This window comes from Phodopus roborovskii, unplaced genomic scaffold (genome assembly GCF_943737965.1).
Source record: "Phodopus roborovskii unplaced genomic scaffold, PHOROB, whole genome shotgun sequence".
Taxonomy (NCBI): Eukaryota; Metazoa; Chordata; class Mammalia; order Rodentia; family Cricetidae; genus Phodopus; species Phodopus roborovskii.
In genome coordinates this window covers 15,716,116-15,739,753 of record NW_026126469.1, presented here as the reverse complement: position 1 = coordinate 15,739,753, position 23,638 = coordinate 15,716,116, and the positions used below count along the sequence as shown (strand labels likewise).

Below are 23,638 nucleotides of genomic sequence, written 5' to 3'. Positions count from 1 at the left end.
TTACCATAGTAACTTTTCAGATATGTGTTAATTTAGTTGTGCTTGTGCAGTAGAATATTGCATTTCTGTTTATAAATGTGGAATTGGGGCAGGGGAATCACTTGATCAGGGTCTCCCTATATATTCCTAGCTGGCCTGGAACTCAGAGTTGCTGTATCTGGAATGCTAGGATTAAAGTATGTGTTACCATTCTCTGACATACATTTAAGTTTGAAGCAAATGGACTCTAAAGTGGGGATGCAGAATGTCTTATACTGTAGGATATAACAGCATGTGCTTTTTATATTTCATCAAACCAAATCTTGGTTTGGCACCTTTAAAGGAAATGCCTAATTTAATTGTTTACTTTCTTTTCCAGATTTTTTTGTTATATCTGTGATTATTTTGTATGTTTTCATATTATTCATCATGTTGCATCCAGTTGCCTCTGTTGACCAGGTTCTTGAGGTAAGGCTTAGCACTTCATTTATTACTTGTGTCATGGTTGATAGGAACTGGGGTAACAGTATAAGACATTAGTAGAAAGTGACATTGTACTATATGGAATGTACAATAGCTAAATGATACTTTTATGATGGTACTGAACAAAGATTAAACTACTTCAATTATTTTTCCTTGTATGGTTCTTTCCCTTTGTCTATGATGTAGTTGTATCAAAAAAAGATGCTTTAATAAAGAAAACATAATTAAAATAGATTTTATTTATTATGCTGGATTAGTTCATTGGTACATCGTTTCCCATGTGTCTTCAGTAGTACTTTTGTCATCTCTCAGTTCTCTAAGTAAAAGTTTGTGATTTTTCATCCCATTAGGAACTTTATTTTATACCTGAGTTCTCTTCATGTTTTTCTTGTGGTAGTACCAGATTGTTCAAATTATTATGACTCTGTAAGGAATTTTTATATATTTCACAACAGCAATTCTACCTCAACATGATTGAATCATCAAGGTCTTTTTGTCTATTTGGGATTATTTCTTTCTAAATTTTAGATTTGGCTTGTCAGGTGCCAAGAAAAGCACTCTTGGAGTTATAGTGAATTGCTTAATAAATTCAGGAAACAATTAGTTACTTTTCTGTGAGTACTGTCATTTCTCTTATATTGTATTAGTTACTTCTCCCTTTGCTGTGACATTAACTGATGAGCCATTTAAGAACAGGAGGACTCTTTTGGTTCATGGCTGAAGGGATATCTCCTGTCATGATGGGTAATAGGTGCTGGTAGGAGTTTGAGGCAGCTGGTCATGTTGTATCTATAGTCAGAAAGCAGAGTCTTCAGCATTGACTGTTTTGCCCACTGTAAGGTTGAGAGCAGCATTAATGAATGGGAATATTCAAAGAGTTAGAAGACACATATCCATTGAACAAAAACAACAGTAGTAGGTCTCCTCTACTTAATGGAATTTTGGCCAAGTTTGCAGCTACCAAATTTATAGTGAAGTCTATCCTGTAGAGCAGGCCTGAAATCTAGTCTTTGTGCCACTGTTATACTAGTATATATATCTTTATTTGTCAAATCTGTACAATAGCATGCCAGGCTCATGGCTAATTTTCCAGATCAGTTCCAGCTTGATTTCTCTGTATTCTGTAACCAAAGTGTGTTGTATTTTCAGCATAGAGTCTTACCATCTAGCTGTGATGGACAACCAAGAGCAATGGCAATAGCCTGTGTTTGGGGGGGTAGGTGGCAATCTGTGTTGTCCCTGACCCATAATTTATAGGAAAGTATCCCACAACTGACACTGATATTTTCATGTAACAATTTATGTCTTCTGGGGGAAGTGTTGTTCACCCCTATGTGATACTTCCATTCAAACTCATTTTTTTTAGATAGATAGACAGACAAGACTTATTTTTATTTTGTATGTGTAAGTGGTTTGCCTGCATGTATGTAGGTGTACTGTATGTATGCAGTGCCCACAGAGACTAGAAGAGGGAGTCAGATTAGCTAGAACTAGAGTCACAGACTGTTGTGAGTTGTCATGTAGGTGCTGGAACTGAATGAAGCTGGGTCTCCTGCAAGAGCAGCAAATGTCTCTAACCACTGAACCATCTCCATTCCCTTTGTACGTATTTTAAACTAGCTTAAAAAGAGATTCCCCTAAAAACTTTTCCACCCCCACTTCCACTTTCTCCCCATCATCCCAACCCTGTTTAAACCTTTCAAACCTTCCCATCACCTGAAACCCTGTTAACTTTTATATTACATGTGTACCACCATCTCCATCTCCCTTAAGACCTCTTATATGTCCTTTCTAGCTTCCTGACTCCCAACTAAAAATTTGAAGTTGGGCTCTATATATGGGAAAGGATGTGAAGTGTTTGTCTTTCTGGAGCTGGGTTAATGTATTTAACATAGTTTCCAGTTCCGTTCATTCTTGAGATTACATAATTTCATTTTTCTTTATAGCTGAATTCCATTGTTACGTGTTTTGTTATTCACTCATCATTTAATGAGCACTCTAGACCGATTCCATTTCCTAGCTATTGTGACTAGAATAGCAGAGAACATGGATGTGTCAGTGTCCCTGTAGTAGGATATAAAATCGTTGGAGGTTTCCAGGTGTTATTGCTGGGATCGTGGTAATTCTGATTTTTAAGCTTTTTAAGAACCACTGTTTCCTATGATAGCTATGCCAGTTTATACTCCCACTAGCAGTGGATCAAGGGTTCTTTCCCCACATCTTTACCAGCGTTTCGTATCATTTGTCTTCTTGATGGTAGCCATTCTGAATAGATGAGATGGAATTTCAAAGCAGTTTCAGTTTCTCTCGATGGCTTCTGGTATTGAATACTTTTAAATGTTTATTTGCCTTTTTTTTTCTTTTGAGAACTCTGCTCAGTTACCCACCCCCTTTTTGTTTTGGGGCGGGAGCTGTTTTCTTACTGCTTAGTTTCTTGAGTTCTTTGTATAGTCTATCTATATCTGAATCTTCTCTTATGTATACCTGGAAATTTTTTTGAGTTCATGAAATTTTGTTACTGGTCTTATTTCCTGCCTGAGCAGTCAAAACCCTATTCACAAAGTTCTGTGTACCAGTATCTTATTGTGTACTCTCTATTTTTTTCTTGAAGCAGTTTCAGAATTTCAGGTTCTTTATCTATTTGGAGTTGAGATAAAGGAGTTTCAGGTTACATTTTAGTCTCCAGTTTCCCCCATCATGCTTGATTAGAAATGCTATCTTTTCTTCAATATGTGCTTTTGGCATCTTTGTCAAAAATGGAGTTGCGTAGACGCTTACCCGGATCTTTATTCTATTCTACTGATCTCCATATCTGAGGTTTTCTTGTTGTTTGTCAGTATTGTGCTGCTTTAATTACTACAGCTCTTTAGCACAACTTGAAGTCAATTATGGTTATACCTCCAGTAGTGTTATTTTTGCTCAAGAGTATGTTGACCAAGTGGAGTCTTGTTCTTCCATGTGGGGTCTCTGCGGACACCACCAGCACCACCCAACAATCCATGTTGGGTAAGAATGAAGTCTGGTTCAACACAACTCAGATAGTTTGTTACAGGCATATTTAAGCACAGCACTGTTTGGGGGGAGGTTTCCTTGTGATAATTAACTCAAACCTGTGGGTACAATAAAACTTAAGGTATTATTTCATCAAAACTCTTTTATAAAGTACAAGTGACATCTTCTGAAGAGATAGGTTCCGTAGAGGAACTGTGAAAGCAGACTCAAGGTAAACAGCTCATGATAAAGGTTTGGGAGGGGACAGCAGTATATAGATTGGGAAGCCAGGTGTGACCTGGCCTTACAGGTAGATGCAGAGGTCACTAGGCTATTAACCACATCCACACCCAGCCTTCTGGAAATACTTGGTGTTTAGCAGTCCTCATTTCCTTAGTGCTTAATGGAGAGCACAAGGATTATGAGATTTCTTAATGTATGACCTATTTTAGAGAAAATTCCATGGATTGCTGAAAATAATGGATTTTGTAGTGCTTGAATAGAATGTTCTGTGGGTGTCTTTTAAGGCCATTTTGTCTATAATATCATCTAATTAATCACACAAAGCTTTATAGTAGACTGGATGAAGAAATACTCTTATTAGTCCTCAAACCTAACAGCAGTAAACAGACAAAAAGCAAAACCACCAAGAAACATGCATAAGAGTAGAGATTACATAATAGGAAGTGCTGCATTGACTTGAAGGGTAAAGCTCTCAGATCCCTCTAGCTTTCAGAGGGCTATTGCTCTCTGCAGTCTGTGTTCTGACCTTCTCCACAGCTCACTCTTTTTGGTTCCTGTTTTTGTCAGGCTGGGTCATCAAGCCATCCTGTATCCCTAGTCAGATCCTTTTTGGAAACATTCTCACAGAGTTAGCAGTGAAAGATTCCATTCAGTAGTATAATTTTTTCCATGAGATGTTTTACACATTTTTGTTAGATGTATTGTAGGATTGTTACTTCGAGCACAAGAATCAAATCTATTTACACTGCCTTTGGATACCAAGACAGGAGGATTGCTTGAGCTCAGGAGTTTGAGGCTACCCTGGGCAACAAACCCTTGTCTTTAGAAAAAGAAGAACCAAGAAAAATCTGTAGTACAGACTTTTCCTTATTTTTTTTTTTAAACTAGTTTCATTTAGGTTATTTCTAGTATTTTGATGTTCTAAGTTATTATAACACAAACAGGTGAGTATTTATAGGCTAGTGCACAAAAGTGGAGTTCCTGAGAATGTATTTTAGTGTATTGTTGTTTCAGAGGTGCGTGCGTGCGTGTTTACATGTGAGTATGTGTACTTAAGTGCAGGTTTTTCTCAGGGACCAGAGGCATCACATCCTCCAAAACTGGAGTTAAGAGTTCAGTTTGTGAATCACCTGATAATAGGTTCTTGGAACTGACTTTGGGACTTTGGAAGAACAGTACATGCTCTTAGCCATCTCTTCAGCCCCATGGGTTTTTGTTATGATGAGGTGTTTATTTTGAGACAGGGTTTTTTGTGTGTGTGTGTGTGTAACAGCTCTGGCTATCCTGCAACTTGCTCTGTAGACCAGGCTGGCCTTGAACTTACAGAGATCCACCTACCTCTGCCTCCCAAGTCCTGGGATTAAAGGTAAGTCCTGGGATTAAAGGTAAGAGCTATCACCTCTCAGCTTAGCACCATGTTCTCTTTTTTAAAAAGGTTTATTTGTTTTATGTATATTTGTGAGTATCTACAAACATATGTATATGTACTGTGGCCTGTCTGGTACCTGAGTAAGCCAGAAAAGGATGCCAGTGACCCCTCGGAACTGGTGCTGTAGGCATTTGTGAGCCACTATTTTAGTATTCTTTACCACTGGGCTTATCACTCCAGCTCCTTCAGTGTTCTGTTGCCCATAGCCCATAACAAAACACTTGAAGAAAGATGGTTTATAAAGAGAAGGAGGGGGTTTTGTTCTGAATGTTTGAGAGCATTGCACCAGTATCCTTTCAGCACCAGTATCCTTTCAGCTTTTAGTGAGGACTTCCATTTCTTCTTGCAGGGCTAAAAGGTAGAAAATCAAATTGGCTTGTATGGGAAGAGGTCACATAGTAAGAAGTATAGTAATAAAGAGCCAGGGAAGCCCAAATCACTTTCGAACAACCTGCTCTGGGGATAACTAAACTGCCTTAGCAGAAAATATATTAATTCTTCCTTGAAAATGGAATGCCTGTAAATTAGTCACTCATAAAGACCCCATTGCCTCTTCACACTTATTGGGAATCACATTTCAACATGAGTTTGGAAGAGTGACAAACTTTACCCAAACCATTGCAAATTTTATCTTGAGTGTTTTTATAAAAACTTCATTATTGAATGTTGAAGAGCAGTGTATGAGTGTGTTCGTGTTTTTCACTGAGAGATTTAGTTAAGTGTTTCAAACACATATTCTGCACACCTCCATACACTGTGCTACCGAGCATAGCTGATCTAATGAAACTGCTCTGACCAAGGCCATATACTACCATATTAGTTACATAAAATGTGTGAGAGCCTTTGAAGGTTTTTTTCCCTGGGCCTTTCTTTAGTTCCCCAAGTATTGAATCTTGTAATGTGGCCAGTGTTCTCAGGCATCTTCACCTTGAATTATGGTGCTTTCTTCCCTTCTGGCTTTTTCCTGCCTCCTGTGGTCCTCTGTGATCCTCATTTTAGATCCTACTTTGTGGGTCTCTGGTCATGTCCCTCTTTCTCTCAGTACTCTGATAATCTCCCTTGTACTCATTTGCCTGCAGTTGGCATCAGTAAGTTAAAGACTGTTACATCCGTACTCTGAGTTTAGCTGTCATTCCTGAGCTATAGTGATAGTAGTGTTGCACAAATTGAGCGTTTTAAAAAACTCACTTTGGGTTTGAACTAGCTCAGGGGGTAAGAGTGTTTGCCAGGCCGGCCCAAGTTCAAATCCCAGAACCCACATAAAATATTGGATATGGTTGTGTGTGCTTCTAATCCCAGCACCAGGGGAATATATTATAGAGTGATAGAACAGGAAATTGACATCCTCCTTTGGTTTCTTGGGTGCACATAAGTGTGAACATACCCACATACACACAGTATCTAGGAGCTGGGGCTTAAATCTAAATATATCGGTTCTTTTTTCATTGCTTCTGTTCTTGGTACCACTTTTTTTTTTTAAGTGTTTTTTGTTTTGTGGGTTGTTTGTTTTGTTTTTGTTTTTTTTTTTTTTTTTTTTTTTTTGAGTTTTCCTATTCTGAAAATTCTATCTTCAATTCAGGTTCATTGGCCCCAGACTATCTTGGCCTTCTAGTATCTCTTATAGTCTCCCTCTCTCAAACCTCCCTGCACCAGTAGTGTGTTAACATGAAGTACATTAGCTCAATTCACTCCATGACCTCTTACATAGTATCTTAGATACTCCATGATAACTGAAAAGATGTTTTAGGTCGTGGAGAGCTATCAGATTTTAGTTGGATATGGTGTCGTATGGATGTGGTTCTAGCTGTTTAGAGGCTTAAGTAGGGGGAAGACAAATTGAGATTTGACCAGCATTAAGTTAGTATCCATTTCATATAACTGTGTGTATATCTAGAAGAATGTGCATGCCAATTGTGGTGCCTGTTGGGGCCAAATAAGGGCTTTGAATCCTCTGTAGCTGGAGTTAACACGTCGTTTTTAGCTACCACCAGATTAGAGCCTTTGGAAGCAGGTGCTCCTGAACCACTGAGCCATAGGTCCAACCTCTACCTTATTTTTGAAAGACAGATTTTTATTTTAAAAATACAGACTTGTTAGATACTTGTAAAACTTTAGATTAGAGCATGGACTTTTGAGTCTCTTAAGATTCAATGTTGAGTTTGGTCACTTTAAAATTATCAGAGTTTTATTGAGTGAAGAGATTCATGATTTGTGGTGTTACTGAAAGTCAATGGATAAAGTGTGTGTCTATAGATAGATACTATTGTAATAGGATTTCAGTAAACTCAGATTTTTTTGTTTTTGTTTTTTTAGGTTTTTTTTGTTTGTTTGTTTGTTTTGTTTTGTTTTGTTTTTTGGGACAAGGTCTCAGGTATCCCAGTCTGACTTTGGGTTGTCTAAACTCCTAATCTTCCTTTATCTCTACCTCCCAGCTACTGGGATTACAGGTATATGCTACCATGCCTGACTTAAGATACCATAATGTGATGCTATAATATCAATTAAGACTAACCAAAGTTTTTTGTCTTCTAGATTGTGTGTGTACCATACCAGTGGCGTATACATATGCTTATCATTGTTCTTATCAATGCCTTTGTGTCTATCACGGTTGAGGTAAGCACTCAGTTTTGGGGATTCTTGGGTGATTTAAAGGGGGTGGTGGTAGTGGTGGGGAGAACAGGTAATAAATAGTATTATACAGAAGCCCCACACTCTCATTTTAGGCAAATTCTTTTAGTTTATTGATCAGACCTTTCTGTACTTCTATCAAAAGGTTTGATTGAGTTGCATTCATGAAGATAGGAGGCATTAGATTGTGAGGTAGCAAAAATGAGTGGTGAGTAGAAAGAGAAGTAGGTCTCCAGGCAGCTCACAGAACTGCCCTAATGGAAATTAGAGAGGTGTACTACTTAAGAAAGAAAATAACCTCTCATTAAGGTTGCCTTCAGATTAATTTCTCTAAAAGGAGCTAGTAAATTCTCAATGCTTCCCTTTATACTAGTGAAAGAGCCAGATTGAAACAGGAGATGAAGTTGTGACATCCGAAGACTTTTATAGTGGAGGCTTTTAAAAGTATGTGTTTATTTTAGTAATGATTCTAAATTGAGAAGTTATGCTGAAATTCAGCTATCCCAAGAAAACATGGCTTGGATTAAAATTAAGATGTGATGGGAGCATGGATATTTGGACCATTTAAGCTGCTCCCATAGAATGTGTATTTCTATTTAGGAGTCCTAGAAAGCATTCTTTTTCCTATTGTAGTTTATCTTTCAGATGTTACTTTTTTAAAATTCTTGTTTAATCTAGAGGTTATTTGTAGTGGATGCTGCTGGAATGTTTTTATAGATTAAGTAGATAGAATTAATAATAGATATTTAGTGAAAATAACTCAAAAAGACTATGAATCATCAATATTGTTAATTTAGGAAAGCACTGGGGATCAGAACTCAATCTGCAAAAAAAAAAAAAGAGTCTTGTTTTATCAAGAATTTTTATGATTTGTATTTGTTATGAGTTATTTATCCTTTTGTAATACTGAGTTTCGCCATATGAAAAGCAAACCATACTGTTTATATTAATGATGTAGCATTGTGTGGATGTTATCAGATGTGCATGTTGAAAAGGAATGACCTGGCATTTTTAATTCTTAACTCGCTGGAATATCTCTCAGAGCTTCTTCCTTGACACGGTCCTTTGGAAAGTTGTGTTCAGTCGAGACAGACAAGGAGAGTACCGTTTCACCACCACACAGCCGACACAGGTTGGAAATGAGCAGTTACTGTTGAGTCTTCACTTTCCACTTGTGTATTTTGTTTTGTTCCTCTGTGTGTGCAGCTTCAGCCACCTTTGTTGCGCCTCGCATTTTCTCTTTTTCTGATTTTGGTAAGGAGTCCTAGAAAACTCATGGCAAGCACTTAATACAGGCTTCCTAGGACTTTGGAGATTTCATATAAGTCTTTTCCATTCCAATCCTCTGTGTGTATATGCGCCTGTGAGTGTCTCAGTATGTCTGTCTTACCCTCAAAGGTGAGAGTTCATTCATTCTCCCCTGTCCCTCAAAAGGGTTTCTCAGTATCTCTGGCCATATTGGAATCACTTTGTAGACCAGGCTGGCCTTGAACTCTGTTGAGATCTGCCTGCCTCTGTCTCATGCTAGGGGTAAAGGCATGTGCAGCCACCACCTGACTGAGAATGAACTCTTTAATTTCTGCCTGCTTTATATTTTATGTGTTTAATTTTCACTAGTCCCATTAGAAGGTAAATGACAGTCACATAAACAAAGTTTTGTTTTTTTTTTTTTTTGGATCAGAATCAAGAGACACTTTTTGTGGATTTATTACTGTGTTTTTGTTTTGACAGTTGCTGTGAATTATTGTAATGTGGAATTTGGCTTTTCCTGACTGATGCTTCTCATTCAGAATATTATTTGCTCATTTCTGTGTAAGCAGTGGTGAGGGCTTTTAAAGGCAGTTAAATAGCCTCTGACAAAAGGGAAAGAGAAACCAGTGAATAAATCTATTACCTAGTGTGAGGATGTTACAGTAGAGCCCTTGATAGAATGTTCAGGTTAAACTTAGTCTATAGACTGCTGTCGTTCAATCAGATCCCTCTGAGAACTAACATTTAACATCTCACCTTGCCAGAGGTTTTAGCACACAGTCCCAGCACATGAGAGGTGGAGATAGAAGGATCAGATCATAGACAATTCAAGAGCCATTGCTCTTTATAGCGTGGGTGATGTGCTTTGCTTATATGTGCTCAAGGATTGTCTGGCATTCCTATTTTTAACCATTAACTCCTTTTCATCGCCTTTTACTTAAATGGTGACTTCCTGAGTTTTGTGTTGGTAATTAAGCAGGCCTGCGTTCCAGGTTTGATGCCAGGCTTGCTACATCTATAAGATGTAGAATGCCACTTTGTGCTCTGTGCTGTATGGTGGAATAATGATGGCATGCAATGACAGCATGAGTCTGAAGTTAACTCTAGTTTCTTTTTCCTAAAAGCAGTGATGCCTGTTGTCACTAGTAGTGGGTAAGACCAGAAAGAACTGTGGGGCTCAGGTTCTTTAGCTGAGTCTCCTCTGTGATAATAACATAGCCATATTTTCTTCTGGTGACTTCACTATCACTGCATGATTTCCAAAGGTCAGACTGTCTCAGGTCACCCTTCTCATGTGAAATACTACCTAGTTTTGGAAAGGCTCAGGCCTAGGGAAACATACAAATTTTTACCTTCTCCAACTTTGTCTAAATAGGAAGTACAGGTGTGTTCTAAAGAGAGGTTTATTTGATTATTTAGTCAAATGGGTCTTTTAAGTCCCCTATAAAATATTTGAATTAGAAATAACCTTTTGTTTTGTTTTGTCTTGTTTTTTGGAGACAGGGCTTCTCTATGTAACCCTGACTGTCCTGGAATTCAGCCTGTAGACCATGTTGGCCTGAACTCAAGAGATCTGTGTGTGTGTCTCTGTCTTCTGAGTGCTGGGATTAAATGCCACCCTGCCCAGCTCAAAGAAATCCCCAAAATTTTCAAGCACAATAAAGAACATGCATAGATACACACATACGTGTACGTACGTACATGTACGTGTGTTTTTTATTACTGTGTCTTTTCTTTAAAAAATTCTAAATATTGGTTCTTAATTTTTAAAAGGTTTTTATTTCATGTGAAGTTCTACCTCTAAAAGTGTTCCTGGGAGAGAATAAAGATATGGGGATAGTCCATTTGTACATAAACTCAGTATGTCCTGCAAATTGACCCATTCTGGATACCACTGGGTAGACAGGAATTTTGGCTCTAGTTCTGTGGTTCTAGGAAAGCGCTTCTTGAGCTTTACTTTTACTACAAAGATTGTTTCCTCTAGAGATGCTTCTGTGTGTAGTGCTTTGTTTCTCAATCAGTGGCCACTCTGTCCAACTCCCCTCCTTTCCCTCCCCCATCAGGGAATACTTGGCACTGTCTATGGACAGTTTTGGTTATCAGAAATAAGGGAGACAGGTTAATGACATGTAGAATGGATAGAGGCCATTGGTGCTGCTAAATAAGTGACCTATAGTATGTAGACAGCAACCCCTGCCAAAAAGAATTGTGTAGCTCAAGGTATTGCCCGTGCTGAAGTAGAAAGCCCTACTGAGGTGAGAAGGAAATAAAGATGGCTGGGGACACTTACTCGTCATGATGTGTGGTGCTATGATTCTGCCACAGTCCTTACTCTATGCTGCCTAAGTGGTGCTGCTTATTTTTACAAAGAAGCCCGTGAGATCCCAGACTGCAGCTCCCCAACTTTGTGTTAGTCTTAGAGAAAGAACACCCCTTTTCTTACCTTACCATATTCAGGGGCACTGCTGAGTTAGTTCAGAGATGTTGCAGCCTAGGCTCCATGCTAAAGCTGGGGTGGTTGGGTTTAGAAATTGAGAGAACTAGAATCACGCTGTTGTACACTGTGATCCTGTTGAGGTTATGTATCTCTCTTGTGAAATCTAACTGTGAACTGTAGCCATTATGCAACTTAAGAAAACTATTTGAAAATACTGTTCGAACTTACTTAGACAGATTGCTAGTTTGGATTGTATTTGTTTTATATTGAGAATTGATGTTGTAGATTTATGAAAACCACAGTGCATGCCAAGCATGAAAAAGAATTCTTCCTAAATGACTGCTGGCCATAAAGAGCCAGGCATTAGAATGAGCAACTCAGAATGTCTCAGAAGCAAGATTGTGCCTACAGATCTTTATAAACATTCTGTGTGGTTTCCCTGTTGACCTGTGGTATTCTTGCTCTTGTCTTAGAGATTCTTACTTTGGCCACATTAACCATTCCAGATTAACTAAATCCAAGGATCTAGTGTTCTCCTTCTTCAGGGACTGAAACTCTGTGTTGGGGACATCCAAGTGCTCATTCTAAGCCTGATGATTAAATACCTTTTGTGTTACACATTGCTCCCATCTTCCCTCTCCTGATTCTCACTCTGTGCTGACTGTAGCCTTTAATTTTCTCTTCCAGTGAATTATGTTGTTTCAAGATGTGTGTGGTAAATTTATGTGCAGTCTCACGAACTTTGTGTATAGTGTATTTATTTTTTGTTTGTGACATTGGGAGAGATACGGGTACAGGAACAAACATGTTTCTGATTATAATATAATAGGGTGTTCATTGTGACTTGATGTATACATTGTTTTAAAAGGTGTGTGTGTGTGTGTGTTGAAAGAAAAATGTGCAGTTGTGATATAATTTATGATTAACTTTAATTATATTGCTTGCCTTTGTTTCCATGGGTGTAGAATAGTGAATTTATGGGGGGGGGGATGGTCTTAAATTCCATTATTCTTGGCTTTTTGCCTGTTATGCATTACCTTTCCACTCAAAGGACTCTCTGCACAGACAAGCATGTGTTTCTCTGTGATGCTTTAGCAATGCTACTGTAAATGAAAGTGACAGCTTTCATATTTAGGAACAACTATCTTTTCCACAATTGGATTGAAGAGTGAAAGCACTAGGGAAGCAGTAAAAAGTAGTATAGTGTCATCTCAGATGACTTACTGTTGTGATGCAGCTACACTGGGAAGGAAACTTCTAGCTGTTGCTTAGATCACCTGAGGGATCCTGTGCATAGTGACTGCTGGATCCTAGTACAAAAATAATTTGTCATGGATTCTTTTTTAAAGAGAGTAATGTGATATTTCACCTGCAAACCCCACCTTGGGCTTTTCCTTTTTTGATGCAGGATCTCACTATATAACATTGGCTGGCCTTGAACTCAGGATGTAGACCAGGCCAGCCTCAAACTTGTGAAGATTCTTCTGCCTCTGCCTCCTGCACTTTGGTATTACAGGCAAGTGCCACCACACACAGCTAATACTTTCATTGTGATGGTAATAGAGGTTACTGGATGTTTAGTTTTCCCTAGAATGTAATACAGCTTATCTGTAACTACAGTTTTGCCTTTAAATCCTTGGGTGCAGTGCAGCGTAGTCATTTATCTACATACTAAAGAAGAGAGGCAGGGTACTGATAGCTGTCTTGGTAAAAGTAGGAGAAGCACTGGGAGTTGTTAGTGTTTTCAGAGCTTTCATTTTGAAGTGCTTTTGGTCTTTCCCATTGGCTACCACTTGCCTTCATTGATTGATGGATCCATCTGTTGAGGTAGAGGTTTCACTTTGTAGCTTAAACTGGCCCCAAACCTGCTATTTAGCTCAGGATGATGGTGGTGAACACCAAAATTTCCTGCCTTGACCTCCCCAGTGCTAGGATTGCACTACACATGCCTGGTTTATGCTGGCCAATTAAGAAGTGGATTCCAGGTATGCACTATAACACATTTGCCTTTCTTGGCTGTAGGTACTTTGGTTGTTCATATTAGAATGCTCATCTGTTGTACTTTTGCTTTGTAGGATTGCTTCCATTGAGGTATATATAGCCTAGTGTAAGCTGGGTCATTGTTGATTGGTAATAGAACAATCTAGGATTTAAATTTTACTTGGGAGAAGCAATAACTAAAATAATTTTGGGGCTGTTTTCAGAGGTGAAATATATAACCGTTTAGATTTATTTCAAACTTTACTTGAAACTATTGAGTGTTATTTTGTTGAGTTTACTTTTCTCCAAGAACTTTGCCTTCCTGTTTTCCAAGGATTATTTAATCTAAGATCATATTTATAAGTAACATGTTTGATCACAACAGTTTGAATTTTTTTTATTTTGTGTATTGGTGTTCTGGCCTGCATGTATGTCTGTACCATGTATGTGCAGTAACTATGGGGGTAGATGAGGGCATGGGAGCTGGAACTAGAGTTACAGATGGTTTGAGCAGCCATATGTGTGCTGGGAATTGAACTCAGGTCCTCTGAAAGAGCAGCTGGTTCCCTTGGTTTTACCAAGGGAAACTTATTAGGTGGAAACAGTTTTATATCAGCAAGAGTCTGGTGTTACTTGTTTTTAAAACAGTCTTACTATGTAGCTGTGTGAGTTGACCAAAAGTAATTTGAGGAAAGGGCTTATTTGGCTTATAGGTTAGTCTACCATCAGGAGAAGCCAATTCAGGAACTGAAGCAGGGGCTGTGGAGGAACATTGCTTACTGCCTTATTCCCCATAATTTCCTGAGCTTGTTTTCTTAGACAACCTATGGCCACCTTCTCAGGGATGGCAGCACGCCTGGAGTCTGGTCTCTCCCACATCAGTCATTAATCAAGAAAATGCCCACAGACTTGCTTACAGGCCAGTCCAATGGAGGCATTTTCTCAGTACAGGGTTCCTCTTCACAAATGACTCTGGATGGCCTGTGTCAGTTTGACAAAAACTAACCGTCACAGCACCCAAGCTGGGATTGCAGGCATGTGCCACCATGCCTGGCCAGAGATGTTTTAAAAGATCCATGAGATCCTGGTTATTACTCCATGGTGTTTACTTCATGCTTTGTGTTTTGAAAGCAGTGTTAGTAGTAATGAAGATCTCTCTATCATTACTGCTAAAAGTGACCCGTGGGTATCAATAATGTACAAGAATAATTTTGGGATAGAATATGAGGATTTCCAAACTAAATATTAAAAATATCTTGAGTAGTTTAAAGTTACTCATTCTAGGTGTTTTCTGCTAAAGAAAGCTACTTAAATAGTATAATAAGTACAGAAGAGGGTATTTGCACAAAACTAAAAGGAGCTGGGGAAAAAATCCTCTTTAAAAACAATCTGTTCCTAAATTGAAAGCTGACTTTTTGCATGAAATTTTCCTTAGTTGTTTATTGTATTCAGAAGTTGTTTCATACTGTTTTATGTGCAGTGCATGCTTTAACAAATAAGCCCTTACTTGGGATGTGTTTCTTTTCCTAGGAGTCAGTGGATCGGTGGGGGAAATGCTGCTTGTCCTGGGCCCTAAGCTGTAGAAAGAAGACACCAAAAGCTAAATACATGTACCTGGCGCAGGAGCTCAAAGTTGATCCTGAATGGCCACCTAAACCTCAGACAACGACGGAAGCCAAAACTGTAGTAAAGGAGAATGGATCATGTCAGATCAGCACCATAGCATAGCAGAGACTGCTTCTACTGTGCTAGTGACAGTATTCAGGAGGGTGTGCTTTTAGGCTTCTGACAGAATGTCAGAATGGCACTATTTCAGTTCATAGCCCTGTCATAGTACAGTAGTTAATTAAAAACAAAAGCAGTAAAATGGCATTTGCCTCACAGTTATTAACTATCAATCTGGCTAGATCTTCATGCAGTAACCTAAATGTGATACACACTTTATATTGGGTGTGAGAGAACTGTGTTGGGGTTTTTAGATTTTAGCTTTTGACACTAGTTTGCCTCTTTAATTTTCACAACCCCTTATTAGCAAGTTCCTTTTATATATTTTAGGCCCTAAAATTGGGATTGTTAAAATAATATAGCTGTTAATTGTAATTATTCTTTGGTGAAAATAGGTTTAAAGTCTGTTTAGATTCCAGTGTTTCTCCCAAAGAATTCTATGTTAAACATAAACCAGTTTCCTTTGACCTGGAGATAGGAGTGAGTTTGTTTGTTATTGTTGATAGAGCAACTCAGGTAATTTCCATTTCTGATTTTCTATTTTGTATAGACTGCCTGGGTGTCACTTTCTAGCCAGCAAGGTGCTTCACTGCTGTCTTGATGTCCTTCATAATGTTTGTGGGTCTCACTGTGTCTGATGTCAGCAGTCTGGTTTGCTTCATTGAATGAAGAACCTTTTTATTAGAAAATTTTATTTCTGAGCCAGGTAGTGGTGCAGGCCTGTACTCTTTGCACAGGAGGCTGAGGCAGGATGACTGTTCTTAGTCCAAGGGTAGTCTAGAGTACATAGTAGAGCCCTGTCTCAAAAATACCTATGTTCAGAAAGAGACAATTATTTCTCTTGTTGGTAGATCTTCATACCTGTTTGTTTTTCTTTAAGGATTTATATCATTTTAAGTTCTTTTTCATTATCCCTTTTTTTAACCTAAAGGAATAGGATAATACTGTTTTGGTTTTGTGGGGTTTTTTTATATTGTTGTTGTTGGGTTTGTTTTGTTTTTGAGTTTGATCTTAACCTTGGTATATGTCTTTCCTTTGGAAAATGAGGCTTAAAAGAATAATGAATATTGAGTTTTGGCTTTTACAAAGCAGTGTGAACTTGAGTAGAACTTGCTTTATGCCATTAGGTGGCACCAGAGGTCAGCATATACCTGTTTTGTTTAAGTGAGCTTGAGAAAATATACACATTTATTGAGCCAAAAATGTAGAAAGCATTTTTCACACTTGTGTTTTATCTGATTAATGTTCAGTTCTCAAGTAACACTTCTATAATGCCTCCTAGATAGGATATGGCAGTTTGGCAGTGCCCGCATTATGATAAGCTTGGGAAGCTGGCATTGCTATAAAAATGAACCCTAAATTTATTCTGTTTTTCTTAATGAACCACATGTGTATGCTTTCTACTCCTAGTTGATCATTACTATCGCAGTACATACTTACCAGTTTACCAAATGTTACCCAGATTTGTAGAACCATTTTTTTCTTACTTTTTATGTTGCAGAGACCTGAATGATGTTTGATAATTATAGAGAAAAAAATGTAAATTATTCTCAGGATCACTGTTACTGCTATTGTCACTAGTGATTCCTATAAAATACATAATCGAAATTTTCCAACAAAATGTATGATATTACTATATGTTAGATAAGAACAATTGTCCCATGAATGATTCTATGAAGCTATGCATCTTAGACCTCTTGAGCTGTGAATTAGCACTATTTTCTACAGTTACTTACTCTCTGTTTTATACTGTCCATGTTCATTTCAAATAATGCTCATGCTATTCTTTAGTGATTTTTCTGAATTGTTAAGTCTTATTCTTTGGTTTAAATGCTGAAGCATATAACTAATTGCTAACTGCAGCTTAGAAACCCAGTATCAATTATATTTAACATCCTCAAGAGAATGATCATAAAATGCTATTTTGACACATATCCCTTTTAATATTTGGTGTTGATAGAATACATATCTCATCTGTGCATATTGTTTGCAAAGGAACAAGGTTTTATGTAGGTGAGAGAAAGCATTTGTAGGAAGTTAGATTTGAACATAAACAGGTTAGGTTATTTCAGTGAGGATGTTGTTTTGGGGAATGTCTGTCAACCAGACATGGGTCCTGCTTAGTGCCGTAGGTAGGTGGACTCTTCTATAGGTAACCATCACATAGAGATTTGGGTTCTGAATTTTACATTAAATTATTTGAGTATATACAGACCTAAATTTTAAAATGTGTACATATATTATTTTGATGTATTAAGATTGATAATATTGCTGATTTAAATTTTATTTATGCACATACTTAAAAGGACAGAAATGTCCGGGAAAGTAATTGTTAAATAATGATATGTAACTTTTTAACTTTTTAAATAAATAAGATTTTTTAACGTGGGTCTCCCTCAGGGTTGTTTAAAGTTGTTTTCCTCCTTCAAATATAAATAAATAGTGGTAACTGTTTTCTGTCTTCTAGCACCAACTGCTGTAAAGCAATGCTGCAAATAGTGATTGGGTGAGAGTGGCGAAACCAACAACAATCCAGTACTTTTCTAAGTTTTACAAGCCTGAAATTCAAAAGCTTTCCAAATTGCACTCGCATTTAAGTAAACCCATTACTGTTTTTTCACTATTTATTTTGTTTCCCATGTTGATGAAAGTACTGCACAGTTTCAAAGGCATGGTAAATAATGTGTCATATATATATATATATAATACATATATATAAACCCTGTTCTAAAATCAGCAAAAGCTCATATGCAGTGAGGAGCAGCTTCAGGCTTTAGAGAACATCTTATGCATGCAGTTTTGATGTGTCTAAGAAAGGGGTTTTCTATATTTGTGGTGGGAGGCTACTGGGAACTTTTAACAAGATAGGGTATTAACTTTTGTACAGTCTGGGCATTTACATGTATTTTTAATGTATTACAATTTGGTAATTATGTGCACCTGAAATTAATAAAAGTTCCTGTTATGATTTGGGAATTCCCTAAGACTGTGGATTTTTTTAAGTAACTTTATATATCAGAAATGATACCACATCTTTATATTTTTTAAATTGTATTGCTGCTCAAGAATGGTACCCTGTTGTCAAAAAAAGGTAGATATTCGTAATTGTACATTCAACATTGTAAATAATCTTATGAAATCTTTGATTGAAGCTATTCAAAATAAAGATTTTAATGAATTAAATTTTTCCTGGGTCTTTACACACTTATTTGATTTTTTTATTATTATATTTATATAAATGCAGTTCTCTCAGGACTGATTCCCCACCCCCCCCCACCCCACCCACCGGCTTAGAATTACAGGGTAGTGTTTCCATATGATCCTTGGACTTGTAACTGCATTATGGGAAGGACGTCCCAGCAGTTATACATAACGTAGAGCCACATGGTAAATGTCAAGGGATGGAAGGGAAAGACTGGAAAATGATAGAGACATAACCTGGCAGTAGATACATTAGTCAACAGCCAGTATCAGTGTAGGTGCCTTGGGCACCCAAAGGAGCCCTTGAGGAAAGAAACTATTTCAGCGAAGCAACTACGTTGGCTTTTATTACCTGAATGGGTGATGGAAAGGAAGGCAGCTTTGCTGTTTAGAAGGGCTAACTGCAAGCTTGGAGTAGGATGGCAGTTTGGGGCTCTGGAGTTGCTTCTCTGGGAGAACTAGAGGAGCTTACAGGACATTAAGAGGCATTACTTTTGGCCCAGACTAGATTGACTAGGTGGTTCCTGTTGAGAAGGTCCTTGCCTGGCTTGATTACACTTGGAAAAGCCCTGGCCTCAATCTCTAGCAAAGAAGAAAAGGGAAAGTAGTCTGTGTGCTTGCATACATTGAGGGGAGTTCTTTCCCAACTTGTTAAAGTACTGTAGGAAGCACTTCTTCACTCCCTTCCGTATACATGTTGAGTGTCTTGAGGTAAGGTCTGCTATACCAATATATGGCTGGCCAGCATGCTTCAGGAATCTTTGTCTACCATGCCGGGCTTCTCATATTTCTCCAGTTTAAATGAGTCTTCATGCTTGAAAGGCAAGCATTTTGCTGACTAAGCTGTCTCCCAAAACCCTGCTGGATCTTTGTTCTTAAAGCAGTTGAAGAATCATCTTGAACTTTTATACAAGCACATTTAAAGTAATCGTTAGGTACATACAAAGGAACCTGCTTATCCCCTACAGATCTGAGTGCTAAGGAAGAGCAGAGCATGTAAAGGAATTGGTGGGGGGTGTCTGCCTTGGAAGGATTTACCTAATAATACCTATGACTTGACAATGGATTATTAATAGGATGAGTAAAGAATGTCTACATTATAGTTGCATTCATAAAAACGAGCTCAGCTAGGCATCAAGGTGCATTCTCTATGATCCCAAAATTCAGGATACTGAAGACAGGAGATCATAAATTTGAAGCTAACCTAGGCTACATAGCAAGACTAAAGGATTTTCTCAAATTCAAGCTGAAGCACAGGTGGCCCTTCATTGTAAGAAACATGTCAGTTATTAAAAATGCAAAATTCAAAACTGTTTGAGACAGGTTGGTGGATTGATTTTTGCCTTCAGGCATTGCCAGGTGAAGGACAGGCATTGATGGAAACATGAATGATAAAGATTCAAAGAATGCCAAGCATAAGCAAGAGATGTGAAACACAGGTTTCACATGGTGACACTGTTATCAGTACAACCACTGAGGTGGGCAGTTTGACATTAAGTTACACTGTTGAACATGCCATTAACATGTTTGATGGTGGCTAAACTAGCCATTGGGAGGTAAGAATTTTTGTAGCAAAACAAAATGAACAAAGGAGATGGCTCAGCAGGTAAAGGTGCCTCCAAGCCTGTTGCATGAGCTCAGTCCTTGGAACCTATGTGGTGGATGTTGAGAACTGACTACCTAAGTTTTCTGACACTTGCAAATTCATACACACCAAGTAAATGTGGTTCCTTAAAAGGGGGATAAGAATTGGTACAATATAACATTCAAATGTATGTATGTATAATACCCATCTATTGATGTGACTGCTGTGTAACACAAATAATAAAAACCCAGAGTCAGATAGTGGGCTTCAAGCTGAGGATCAGAAAAGCAAAAGAGCCAGCCACTAGAGAGATCTCACCTCTACCAATGCTCAGACCAAAGGGGTGATCTGTCCTCAGATTGCATCTTCAGACTGTACTGCTGTCCACCAAGCCTCAGAATCCTACACTGCTCTCAGAGACTGCACTGAGCTCCTTATATACTCTAGTGCTGGGATTAAGTGTGTGAACTGTTTCACTTTTAGACTGATCATCTCATGTAGCCCAGGTGGCCTTAAACTCAGATCCATACCCAGCTTCTATAAGCTAACTAGTATGGCTAGCTTTGCATTCTGATCTCCAGGCAAACCTTACTAGATCATAAGAATACATCACCATACTGCTGCAATGGTCCATATATCCCCAGATTTTCTTATTAGTCTTAGCTTGTCATTTATGGAAAAACTTCACCTTCTACTATTTAGCTTTGACAGTAGGTCTCTAATATGGCCTCTCACAGTCTGAAAATTCTTATTAAAACCTAGAATATGCTCTCTTGAGATAGTCTTTTCCTTGACTTTTTTCTGGTAAGGTCTTTATCCTCAGGATGCAAGAATACTCCCTCTTCCTCTGTGAAGTGCCGAGTCACCAGCACAGCTGTAAGCATTTCAGTCTGTTCAGGCTGCAGAACCGCTACAGGTAAGGCCAAATATTCTTAAATTGGGGGTGGGAGAGCAAGAGGAGATCTGGTGCAAGAAACAGTACAAACTTTTACTTAGGAAACACATTGGGTAAACTAGTATTGCTGTGTTTTCCAGATATTTCAATTCCTAGAGTGGTTTTTATTAAGCAGCTTGGCTTATAAACAAACAGCTCATTATTTAATGTGTAAGTCAGAAAGACTTCCTTTAGATTCTGTGTGACCCCTAAATTACTTCATGTGCATTGAAGCGCTCAGCCTACTGCCCTCCTCATGCTTACTGTTAACAGTGCAAAGTGCAGCCACAGGCATTGTTCCATGGAGCTTGGAGGTTAAGGCAGGATGTAGTGTATTGTTAGCACTTTCTAAAAATACGATTGTAAGAAAATGAATCGAGTGGACCATGCTGTTCTCTTCCTGGTAAAATCGGTAGCAAAGCCAGTTCCCCTGTAGACACAACTTTGTGATGACTGAACATGACTGTGAAAATCTTAATGCATTCTCTGAAGATGTTGAGGTATTCTTTATGTTGAAGGTATCAATGCTCTAAACTGAGAACTGGGTGAGATGGCTCAGTGGTAAGAATGGTGTATGTACCCAGCAAGCCTGAGCTAGATTCTCCAGCACCCACTTACACTGAATAGAAAGGTAATTAATTTTTTTAACCGTCCCTTGTAACAATGGAGGGAAAGCTGGTTGTATATGGATAGATAACATTCCAAGGCAGTGAGAAAGCTGGCCAAAGACCTGTGCTTGCAGCAGGTGCCAGACTCCAAGATCTGCTCTGAGCCTTGTATCATTCATTGCCTTTCAGTCATGCTAAGGAGCGCCCTGTTGTGCGCAGTTCTCGCACTCGTGCACGCCCAGCCCTTCCCCTGTCCTAAAACGTGCAGGTGTGTGGTTCGCGATGCTGCGCAGTGCTCTGGTGGCAGTGTGGCTCGAATCGCCACGCTGGGTCTACCCACGAACCTCACACACATTCTGCTCTTCCGAATGGACCGAATGGGCGAATTGCGGAACCACAGTTTCAGTGGCATGACGGTCCTGCAGCGCCTGATGATCTCAGACAGCCACATTTCCGCCATCGAACCAGGCACCTTCAATGACCTGATAAAACTAAAAACCCTTAGGTTGACGCGCAACAAAATCTCTCATCTTCCAAATGCGCTGCTGGATAAGATGGTGCTCTTGGAACAGTTGTTCTTGGACCACAATGTGCTAAGGGACCTAGACCAAAACCTGTTTCAGAAATTGCTTAACCTGCAAGAGCTCTGTTTGAACCAGAATCAGCTCTCTTTTCTTCCTGCTAACCTTTTCACAAGCCTGGGGAAGCTGAAGGTGTTGGATTTATCGGGAAACAACCTGACCCACCTGCCCAAAGGATTGCTTGGGGCGCAGGTTAAGCTTGAGACACTGCTGCTCTACTCAAACCAGCTCGCATCTGTGGATTCGGGGCTTCTGAGCAACCTGGGCTCCCTGATTGAGCTGCGGCTGGACCGGAATCACCTCCGTTCCGTCGCAGCCGGTGCCTTCGACAGCCTCGGAAACCTGAGCTCCTTGACTCTGTCCAGAAACCGCCTGGAGTCTCTGCCACCAGCGCTGTTCCTCTGTGCGATCAGCGTGACTCGACTGACCCTGTTCGAGAATCCTCTGGAGGAGCTCCCTGAGGTGCTGTTCGGAGAGATGGCCGGTCTGCGGGAGCTGTGGCTGAACAACACCCAGCTGCGCACGCTGCCCCCCGCTGTCTTCCGCAACCTGAGCGGTCTGCAGACGCTGGGGGTGACGCGGAACCCGCGCCTGGGCGCGCTCCCGCGCCGCGCGTTCCAGGGGCTGGCGAAGCTGCGCGTGCTTGCGCTGCACTCCAACGCCCTGGCGGAGCTTCCAGAGGACGCGCTGCACGGTCTCGGTAGCCTGCGCCAGGTGTCGCTACGCCACAACCGTCTGCGGGCCCTGCCCCGCGCGCTCTTCCTCAACCTCAGCAGCCTGGAGACGGTGCAGCTGGAGCACAACCAGTTGGAGACGCTGCCTGGAGACGTGTTCGCGGCCCTGCCCCAGCTGACTCAGGTCCTGCTGGGTCACAACCCCTGGCTCTGCGACTGTGGCCTGTGGCCCTTCCTCGAGTGGCTGCGACTGCATCAGGACCTCCTGGGCCGAGACGAGGCCCCGCAGTGCCACAGCCCAGAGCCACGCGCAGGCCTGTCGTTTTGGGACCTGCTGCAGGGTGACCCGTGGTGCCCGCACCCACGAGGCCTGCCTCTCAACCCTCCAACGGAGAACACCCTGGAAGCCCTGGTCCGGTCCCAGCTGCCTAATAGCTCGCAAACCCGCGCGTGGGTCCAGCTGGTGGCCAGGGGTGAAGGTCCCGATCATAGCGTCTACTGGGGTCTTTATATTCTGCTTTTAGTAGCTCAGGCAGTCGTAGCCGGGATCATCGTGTTTACCATGATTAAAATCGGCCAGCTGTTTCGAACATTAATCAGAGAGAGGCTCTTGTATAAGGCAATGGAAAAATCATGTAACTAATTAAAACGTGACTAGGGCATTGTGGATGGAGCTCCTGGGAGAATCCAGTCAGGATGTTGCTCCCCTCCTTTTCCCATGCCTGTTCTCTCCCCTGCTCTTTCTTCCTCAGTTCATTCTTTCAGGGTTCCTTTTCCCTTCTCCTCAGAAGTGCCCTTTCTAAAGCGCTATTGCTTGCTAGTGTGGCCTCGGTTTCCTTCTCTGTTGTTAGTTTCCAGTAGGGTGGGGGAAGGAAACTTGGCTTGTGTTTGGCTCATCTGGTCGTACCC

General features: G+C 39.9%; 2 protein-coding genes across 4 annotated transcripts in view; both read left to right on the top strand.

Annotated features, from left to right (window-relative positions):
* Nucleotides 1-18,329, top strand: part of Atp13a3 (ATPase 13A3) — an 81,291-nt gene extending 62,962 nt beyond the window's left edge. For 2 of the 3 annotated variants that reach the window (XM_051191279.1, XM_051191278.1), the window contains 4 exons: nucleotides 359-447; nucleotides 7,658-7,738; nucleotides 8,796-8,885; nucleotides 14,952-18,329. In XM_051191279.1, the coding sequence (XP_051047236.1) occupies nucleotides 359-447; nucleotides 7,658-7,738; nucleotides 8,796-8,885; nucleotides 14,952-15,149 (458 nt within the window). In that variant the 3' untranslated portion in view covers nucleotides 15,150-18,329. The remainder of the gene's footprint in view (nucleotides 1-358; nucleotides 448-7,657; nucleotides 7,739-8,795; nucleotides 8,886-14,951) is intronic. The other variant, XM_051191280.1, reaches the window with a different exon arrangement.
* Nucleotides 18,330-21,665: 3,336 nt separating this feature from the next.
* Nucleotides 21,666-23,416, top strand: Gp5 (glycoprotein V platelet). Its single transcript, XM_051190961.1, has one exon. It carries the CDS (start codon nucleotides 21,666-21,668, stop codon nucleotides 23,370-23,372), a length of 1,707 nt encoding a protein of 568 aa, XP_051046918.1. The 3' UTR covers nucleotides 23,373-23,416.
* Nucleotides 23,417-23,638: the final 222 nt, after the last annotated feature.

Excerpts from the sequence above, each read along its gene's own strand:
- Gp5 (XM_051190961.1), top strand. The coding sequence starts at position 21,666 with ATGCTAAGGAGCGCCCTGTTGTGCGCAGTTCTCGCACTCGTGCACGCC.